The 10,000-nt window shown below is 48.4% G+C and overlaps 1 protein-coding gene across 1 annotated transcript; it reads left to right on the top strand.

The window, feature by feature from the left end:
* Positions 1-4,887: 4,887 nt before the first annotated feature.
* Positions 4,888-7,041, top strand: LOC148042263 (endogenous retrovirus group 3 member 1 Env polyprotein-like). Its single transcript, XM_087703084.1, has one exon. The coding sequence runs from the start codon at positions 4,888-4,890 to the stop codon at positions 7,039-7,041; it is 2,154 nt and encodes a 717-aa protein (XP_087559210.1).
* The last annotated feature ends 2,959 nt before the right edge of the window (positions 7,042-10,000 follow it).

Raw genomic sequence — 10,000 nt, 5'->3', positions numbered from 1 at the left:
GTGCTGCCCATCTCATCTCACCCTCGGCCGGGAAAAGCCTCGCACCCAGGGCCGGCCGTCTGCGAACGGAGCACCCTCCCAATTCGTGAGTATGGGATCGGGTTTCTCGAAAGAGCAGGAAGCGCACCTTCATGAGCTTCGGGATATCTGCAAATCTTCTAGAGTAATTACTCAGGCGAAGGAAAAGTCGCTTCCCATTCCCCCTAAAAAGCATTTAATTGAATTATTGATTTATGTCAAAGAACATTGCCCAATATACCCGGAAAAGGGGTCTTTAAAACCCTCCTTATGGATGAAATTAGGCACCTACTTCCATGAGGAACCCCGAGCCCCTCCGGGCATTTTAACAACCTGGCGTTTGCTGGTCAAATGCCTCCAAATCCACGAGGAAGGTCTGGTCAAAAGCGCAGAGGCTGCGAAGCCTTTGCCGCTCCCCTTACCGCCCGCAGCCCCACCACCATACGAGGGCCCTGAAATTCATTTTGTGCCAACCGCCCCAGAAAATCCCTCTCCTTTTCCGCCATCGCTAGGTTGCCCTGTGCCTTGGCGGAGTGCTTTTGCCGCCGCTTTAAAAACGGCGCAAGAAGAGGGGGAAATGGAGCTGGCTCAGCACTGCTTCCCTGTTGAATACACATCCAATCAGGCTAATCCACAGGGGCCTCAGGTCCCGGTTTACAAATCCGTTTCCTTTAAAACTGTCAAGGCGCTTAAAAACGCTGTTTCTCTCTATGGCGTGCAATCCCCTTACACCAGGGGATTGATTAGGAGCCTGTTAACGGGCTCCCCCATGGTGCTGGCAGACTGGCAATTACTATTTGGCATGATACTTACTCCCTCTCAATACGCTATATGGAATTCTGAATATTATAGGGAGGTTAACAAAATTGTAGCAAGGGACGCTCTCCCACAACATGTGACCGCTGGGCATCTCAGAGCGGGCGACGGCTTTGATACCGGTCCCTTACAAGCCACCGCCCCTCGTGAAGCTCTGGACTTGGTGGGGCAGGCTGCAGCGGCTGCCTTCGAGAAGGTGGACGATGCAGGCAGCCCCATAGAGTCTTTTTCAAAAGTAATGCAAGGTTCAAATGAGCCGTACCCGGAGTTCATTGACAGATTGCAAAAAGCATTGATCCGACAGATTGATAACGTAGAAGCCCGAGCTGAGTTGATGTTGAAATTGGCCATGGAAAATGCTAATTGTGATTGTCAAAGAGTCCTCCGACCCATTGCTGCCAATCCTGCTTCCGCCCTGGCCGATTTTATCAAAGCGTGCCGGGTGGTTGGAACCCAGGCATTCCAGATGGAGGCTCTTGCAGTGGCATTGCGAACAACAGGCAGGAATGGTAACTGCTTTAATTGTGGGAAGCCCGGCCACTTCCGTAGTCAGTGTCAAGCGCCACAAAACCCCGCGGCCAGGGGAAAGGGCGCTCGCCCTGACGAAGGAACTAAACCTAGAACGATCTGCCCCCGATGCAGAAAGGGATTCCATTGGGCGAATCAGTGCAGATCCAACCCAATATCGAACGCAGACCAGGGAAACTAGGTGTGGGGCCCCCAGCTAGCCCCACTACAAAGGCTGAACCCACTCCACAGCGGATCCCTCTAAGAGCCTCGGAAACGATCTCTGTCAGTCTGCCGGGCCATAATTATCTCCTTCCGCTACGCTCTGATTCTCCGCTGCCTTTGCTGCCGCTTTTGGTTTTTCCCGATAGGGATTTTGTTACCCAGGGCATTCTGGCTTCCCCTTTTCTAACCGATCCAAAGGATCTTACCTCCATCGGGTTAATCTTTAATATTAACACTCCTTTGACTATCTCAGCGGGCCAATTGATTGCTCACGCTATCCCTATCACCCCAGCTATGCAATACCCTAACCCAGAGTTTTTTGCTATTGAGCAGACCGTAAAAGCAGCTAAGCCATATGCTACCTTCTTGCTTAACGGGAGACCTTTTACGGGACTGCTTGACACAGGAGCGGATGTTACCGTCATCCGCTCGAATGATTGGCCTGCGGATTGGGATACCGAGCCTTCCCCCCCTGTTAGAGGGGTGGGGGGATCCCAGCCCGCCCGCACCAGTCGCCATTGGCTCACCGTGTCCTCTGCTAAAACCTCCTCTGTAGTCTATCTTAAACCTGTTGTTCTGCCTCTCCATGTCAACTTGTGGGGACGAGACCTGATGTCTCGGTTGACTACCACCCTCACTATTGAATGACTTTGCCTTCTCCTCTACGCCTCACCCTCGTCTCTCCAACAGCAGTCTGGGTAGATCAATGGCCAATGCCCATAGAAAAATCACAAGCCTTAAAAATCCTCATTCAAGAACAATTGCAGGCAGGGCATTTAGAGCCCTCTATTAGTCCGTATAACACTCCGGTATTTGTGCTAAAGAAAAAATCTGGCAAATGGCGCTTGTTACAAGACCTGCGGGCTATCAATAAGATCATACAGCCCATGGGCCCCCTGCAGTGTGGACTCCCCAACCCTAATCTAATACCCCAAAATTATGATCTCATGGTCATTGATCTCAAGGATTGTTTTTTCTCTATCCCTCTACATCCTGAAGATAGGCAACTCTTTGCATTTACTCTTCTTGAGCCAAATAATTCCATGCCTAATACTCGTTTCCAGTGGACGGTTCTCCCTCAGGGAATGCTTAACAGCCCCACTATGTGCCAGCATTACGTGCATCAAATCCTGTTACCCTTTCGTAAATTGCACCCCCAATTGTTAGTGTACCACTACATGGACGACATCTTGGTGGCAGCCCCCGGCCCAAAGGGCTCAGTCGAGGCCGTATTCCCAGAGCTCACCAGCATTCTCGAGCGGGGGGGATTGACAGTCGCCCCCGAAAAAATTCAAACTATTCCACCCTTCTCATACTTGGGTCACCGCTTGTCACTGGCCAGGTCGGTTCCCACGTTACCCAGGATAATTCTCCCCAGGGTTACCACCCTGGTACAATTACAACAATATCTGGGGACTATCAATTGGGCACGCCCCTATATGGGGCTTACCACGAGCCAGCTGACACCCTTATTCGCTGCGCTCAGCGGGGGAAAACACCCCGCTGACAAAATTGAGCTGGGAAAAGACCAACTTGCATCCTTACAGTTAGTGCAGGAAGCGTTTAATAAAAATTGGGTGGACCGCTGCATGGATAACACACCGCTCGAATTGGTTGTTTTAAATACCCCATCGCTGCCCACGGGAGCGCTCATCCAAAAAATTGATACTAAGGTGCTAATAATGGAATGGCTACATCTAGCTCATACTCCAAGAAACACTATAGTGCCAAAAATTAATCAGATTGCTCAATTGATAATAAAGGGCCGTCTCCGCTCTAAATTGATGATTGGAAAAGAGCCAACTGTGATATATGTTCCTCTCCCACTCCACGCATGGGAGCAATATCTGACCACCTCAGAGTCTTTGCAATGGGCAACCAATGAGTGGTGTGGGGCGGTCTCCTGCCACCCCCCGAGTGATTTTCGCTTAAAACTCTTAGCTCAGCTTCCGATTTCTATCTCGCGACCTTGCTCATCCGCCCCGTTGCCTTCTGCCCCCACTGTCTTTGCGGATGGGGGAAAAACTCACGGAGCTTGCGCCTGGCTGCTAAATGGTTCTTGGGTTACCAGAACAACTGGTCCCCAAACCAGTGCACAACGCTCGGAACTCTCAGCCGCTATTCTTGCCTTTCAAAACTTCTCCTCTATGCCTTTCAACCTCATACTGGATAGTCTCTACGTTACTCAGATCGTAAAAACCATCCATGAAGCCTATATTTCCCCCTCCACTGACCCTGCTCTGTTGAGTCTTTTCTTAGCGCTGCAACAGCTTATAGCCGCTCGCCGCCACTCCTTTTTCGTGGCACATATTCGCAGCCATCAGCCATTCCCTGGGCCTCTTACATTGGGCAACGAACGGGCTGATGCTGCAGCCTCCGCTCTCTCTCTATCAACGGAGGCTTTTACCCTTTCTCATTCCACTCCATGGGAGAGCCATGCATACTTTCACCAAAATAAAAAGGCACTAATGAAACAATTCGGACTCTCCGCAGCTGAAGCTGCCGCAATTCTCCAACAATGCCCCACATGCAGCCAACAAGGTCATAGCCTCCCCCTGGGAGTAAATCCCAGAGGAACGGAGGCATGCAAGTTATGGCAAATGGATGTCACCCGATTTGAACCATTCAAACCCTGGGTTTGCCTGCATGTTACCGTTGACACATATTCAGGCTTTATCATGGCTTCTCCCCAGAGAGGAGAGACTGTTAAACATGTCATTAACCACTGCCTTCGTACCTTCTCGGTACTTGGTTGCCCTGAGGAATTAAAAACCGATAATGGACCGGCTTACACAAGCTCGGCTTTTGCCGCTTTCCTTAAGAAATGGGGCACAATCCACAAATTCGGCATACCCTATAATAGTCAAGGACAGGCAGTGGTTGAACGGGCTAATCAGACCTTAAAAAATGCCCTGAACCGTCATCTCGCCGGCGAAGGCTCCTTAAATCCTCCAAATTTACCGGCCATCCAAAATTTTCTCAATTTGTGCCTTCACACCATTAACTTCCTAAACGTGACGGGAGTCCCTCCCACGACGGCGGCGGAGCGGCATTTCACCACACCAACGACGGATCCAATGAGACCTCTTGTTTACTTCCGTCAGCCCCCTGAACCCGACTGGAAAGGACCCGCGAAGCTCCTTGCTTGGGGGAGAGGCTACGCAGCAGTGCAACATGATGACACCACCATATGGGTTCCAGGTCGAGGGATCCGCCCATACCACCCTTCTGCTGCCGGATTCATCTCTGCCGTGCCAATTGCCCCCCCGCCGGATTCGCTGCTGCAAGAAACCAACAGCCTCACCCCCTAAACCTGGCATCATGCTGCGATGCGCCCGGATTCTTCCCCTGGTGATCCTCGCGTTTGCTGTCTTCCTCCTCCTGCTCCTGTTAAGTCACCGTAACACCGACGTCCCCGCTCCACACCATGTGTCCCGCAGAGACGCCCCCCCTACAAGCAACTTCAACTGCAGCCAATGTATCATTAACGTATCCAAAGGATCAGCAACTACCAGCACGCTGATCTACTCCAATATCCCCCCCGAGGGATGTACTCAAGATCTTCCCAAATGCATTTTTAACAGGACTGAATTCAGTGTCTGCAAACAAGGCAATGCCGTGACTTGCCACAGCCCAGAAATGCTTACCAAGTACAACATTACCATATGGGCCGGTCTCGGCATTGTTGCTGGGGGCGCAGGGCCAGCCTACCTTGCATACCTTAACCACACCATCCGCTCAAAAGCTGAACAATGGACTATTGGCATTGATGTCTGCCTGGCCATGGACAAAATAGCCTTTCGCTCTTGTGGCTCCCACGCCTGGCGAGAAACCTACAAACACGACCACAAATATCTTTGCACCCGTAACAAGCCAAACCCCCCTGAATACTTTCTTCACCCCTGCGCATCATGGGGAGACCCAAAGAAAACTGTCTGGCGCGGAATTTGTGACCACACTGGTGGCGGCTACCGAGGATGCTACAACCCCCTGAACGCGGCTAAACGGACTATTGAATCCTTCCGTCGATTGCCTGACAGCAACAGGGTCTCTTTCACCCTCTCAAAAGACCACCCTAAAATTGAAGCCTATGGCTTGGGGATTGATGGAACGGGCAATGATCCACTTACCTATATTACCATCACAATTGTTAGTCTTAAAGAATCCAGAAGCATACAGTGGTCTGTTTATGACACCATTGAGAGACTTGAAACCAACGCGAAGTCAATTGTTTCTGAGAAAGCTCGCAACCTGTTCCTAGAGTTTGCCACTGAAATCGCTCAAACCCTGGGGGTGACAAATTGTTTTGTATGTGGGGGCACAAACATGGGCGAGCAATGGCCCTGGGAAGCTCTAGAAGCTGACCCAGGATTACTGAATAATCTCTCCCGGGCTGGGAATCTCACACTACGACCCCACGCTTCCGATGCCGCCTGGACATTGACTACCAACATAGTAGGTACCCACTGTTATTTCCGCAATGGCTCCCTTGCAGTAGGCACCCTCCTCTGCAAAGGCCAGTGGGCCAACTCCTCATGGACCTCGGCTGCCAACATCTCCCAGCCTGAGCAGCTGAACACCACGATTTTTTCCTATTTTTCCTCTTCAACACGGAACTGGACTGCCCCGGTGGGAATGTATTGGGTATGTGGAAATCTTGCTTATGAATACCTCCCTCACAATTGGGGGGGGTCTTGCATTTTGGCATGGATTAAACCCTCCTTTTTCTTACTACCCCTCACTGCTAGACAAAACCTAGGGATTCCTGTGTATGATAATTGGAGAAGGAGAAGAGCCCTAGACCGGGGGGAGGGTTTTGGGGGGATTCAGGTTGGCAATTGGAAAGATGATGAATGGCCCCCTGAACGTATTATTGCTTATTATGACCCCGCGACATGGGCAGAGGATGGTTCATGGGGGTACCGTACGCCGATTTATATGCTCAATCGGATTATACGGTTGCAAGCTGTTTTAGAAATAGCCGGGAATCGCATTGATAGGGCACTCAACGCCATAGCCACAGCACAAGATAAGTTACGTACAGCGGTTTACCAGAACCGCTTGGCTTTAGACTATTTACTAGCTAAGGAAGGGGGAGTATGTGGAAAGTTTAATCTGACGAATTGCTGTCTTCAAATTGATGAAACTGGCAAGGTAGTGGCCGATCTCACCGCGGATTTGCGGAAATTGGTTCACGTACCCGTGCAAAAGTGGACAGGATTAATGGATGATGCAGGCTTCCTGGGAGGAATTTTTCGCAATTGGAAACAAGCTGCCTTCATGGCAGGCATGGCACTCCTAGGGTTTCTCCTTTTACCCTGCTTAATCCCAGTGGTCCGAATCATCATTCAATCCACAGTAGAAAGTATGACACAGGGCAAAAACATTAACACAGCAACATTTGATTCACAACACAAAGCCCTGCTAACAGCATTCTCTGATGAAGACCCAGAGAAAAACGATACTCCCTTCTGACTCCTCAAAATTTAAAACAAAAGGAGGAGATGTTGCGATATACGTGCAGGTATGCATCTGCCATACTGTAACACGTATAGAACAGAAGCAATAATTAACCATATGATTAAATCAGTAAACTAAAAGCAATAATTGGCCATATGATTAGATCAGTAAGGCAAACTGTCCAACTCCAAGCGTTGATTAAATCAGTACCTTTAACACTAAGCAGATCAGCAACCACAGACTTGTAACTAAGCGTTGATTAAATCAGGGGTTACAACTGTTTAACTCTCAAACATTAATTAAGCATTGGATGTTTGCATGATGATAAAAGGTTTATTGACTATGAGTGTTCTTCGAGTCTACATGAGAGTAAATGAGTTACCATATACTGTAAACTTGCACAATCGTGATTGGTCCCCATTGGCTATGTGAATCCACCCCTCCCTTGTGTATGATCAATAAAAGAAGCCCCCAGACTTCGTTCTGGGTCGGTTTCGTCCCGAAGGAAATTCGTGTCCGAGTCTTCTTTCCTCATTGGCTTCATGAACCACCCACGGAGAAATCGCATCGGGGAGATAGCGGAACCATTTAACTCGACGACGACGCTTCTGCCTTTACACAAAGGGGTAAAACAGTCCAATCTACATGGAGGGAAGTATGCGGTGGACTACCCCAAGGCTCTGTTTTAGGCCCGGTACTCTTTGACCGCTTCATCGATGATTTGGATGAGGGAATAAACGGGGAACTTATCAAATGTGCAGATGACGCCGAGCCTCCAGAAGACAGGCTCAAGAATCAGAAGGATCTGGACAAACTCGAACATTGGGCGCTAGCTAATCAAATGAAATTCAATCGAGGGACACGATCTGGTATATGGTTGGCACGCTTACCTGTTATTCAACAAAAAATTGGATGAGAATTTTAAAAGTCATGTTTTAAGAAATGCTTTACTGCGGGTCTGGAAAAAATTCCAATATAAATTAAATGACAAGATACCCACCCGGGTGGGCGATTCCTAGACACGCAATTGAAAATATGAATATAGCACAAAAACAGGATAGAATGACTTACGGTCAGCTTCTTATTTCAGAAAGGGGGGTACTACAATTAAAATCTTTAGAGGTATTAAAAGAGGAGAAGGTAGTTCAAACAGGGTTCCGGTATGGGCGATTACAGGCCAGGTGGAAAATAGATCAAAAAATTGGTTTTATTCAAGTTGAGGATAATCTGTTTAAACAAATAAGAGATCAAAGTTTAATGCGTATAAAGAGGATATATAACGTATTAATACAGATGGATTCGGAAACAGAATTAGTTAAAGATTGTATGATAAAGTGGGCTCAAAACATTGAAGAACAGATCATGCTGGATACATGGGAAAGAATCTGGGTAAGAAATGTGAAATTTACACAAGCTCAAAATCTGAGAGAAAATGTTTACGAGATGTTCTATAGATGGCATTTAGATCCTAAAAAGCTGGCTTCTCTGTATCCGAACTTACAGCCTAAATGTTGGAGATGTGGCTCTCTAGATGCTACTTTACAGCGGTGGAGACTAACTTGATTCTGCACCTAATAACGGCAGCAAGACTGTTGGTGGCGCAATACTGGAAGAAGGAAGACTTTCCTACAACTCAAGAATGGACATTGAAAGTTACAAACTTAGCCGAGATGGCTAAAACATCGGCATATCTTAAAGATCACTCAAATGAGAGATATAAACGAGACTGGAAAAAAATGGATTGACTATATACAAAATAAATACGGGACCAAGAAATTCCAGTTAGCCTCTGCTTAAGATCAGAAATGATTTAAATTGTTTAAAGTTGGTTCAGCAAGAAGAAGCTAAGGTCAATGTAGAATGTTATTATTTTTTTATTTCTTCCCCCCCCCCCTCAATGGATTTTAGACTGTGTTTGTTAGAAATCCATACCTTGTACGGGTTCTGGGAAGTCGGGGGGGGGGGGAGAGGTGGAGGAGGGTTGGGGGAGAGGGTGGAGGGTGGAGGGAGGGAGGGGTATATATTAGGCTAGACAAGAATTTGGTGGTAAACTAGAATTATTTTGATATACAAGAAATTGTATAGAAGAGTCAGAGAGCCCTGCCTGGAGAGTTTTGCTCTCCCTCCCCCCCCCCCCAACTTCAGACCTGCTGCGAGAGATCGGCTAATTTGCTATTGCCTGCCTGGGCTGGCTGGCTGGCTCTCCTCCCCCCCCCCTTGCGTTTAGCAACAATGTAGCTCCTTTGAGCTCTTTTCCTCCCTCCTCAACCAGCCCCGCCCGACTTCAGGATTCTCTAATCTGTGATTCTGTGCGGGTCGAAAAGAAAAAAGGAAGGGAGAGGGGTCTTTCTTAAAGATTTAAAACACCGGAGCGAATGCTTCAGAGGCAACGACAGTTTTCACGTGGAATTAGAAGAGTCAGAGAGCCCTGCCTGGAGTTTTGCTCCCCCTCTCCCCCCCCCCCACTTCAGACCTGCTGCGAGATCGGCTATTGCCTGCCTGGGCTGGCTCTCCCCACCCCCTTTGCGTTTAGCAACAATGTAGCTCTTTTGAGCTCTTTTTCTCCCTCCTCGCTTCTCGGGGCTCCACCGATGGGGGAGCAAAGCCCAGCGCCAGGCTTTGGGCTAACGCAGGGGTCTGCAAAGTTGGCTGTTTTAAGACTGGTGGACTTCAACTCTCAAAATTCTGGAAGTTGAAGTCCACCAGTCTTAAAAGAGCCAACTTTGCGGATCCCTTGGCTAACGTGATTGATGCCCTCGGAGTTGGAAAGAGGCGAGAGAGCCCGGTCACATGAGCCATGACACGACATCAGCTTTGTGACCACATTGCTGAGTAATAAAAATTCCAGTCCCACGTTGTAACGAAGGGGTGAGTACCTATATTTGATAACTCATTGGGATTTTCAAAGTCATTGAGAATATTTTTGCTTTTAATCTAATTAAACTTCCTATCTGTCAGTTTAAAATAGTGACTT

This window comes from Thamnophis sirtalis, unplaced genomic scaffold (assembly GCF_051295495.1).
Source record: "Thamnophis sirtalis isolate CommonGarterSnake01/CBP01778 unplaced genomic scaffold, rThaSir2_p1.2 scaffold_20, whole genome shotgun sequence".
In the NCBI taxonomy this organism is placed as follows: Eukaryota; Metazoa; Chordata; class Lepidosauria; order Squamata; family Natricidae; genus Thamnophis; species Thamnophis sirtalis.
Note: the sequence above shows the minus strand (reverse complement) of the source record. Positions and strands in the feature narration are given on the sequence as shown.

Coding starts and splice junctions, on each gene's coding strand:
- LOC148042263 (XM_087703084.1), top strand. CDS start 4,888: ATGCTGCGATGCGCCCGGATTCTTCCCCTGGTGATCCTCGCGTTTGCT.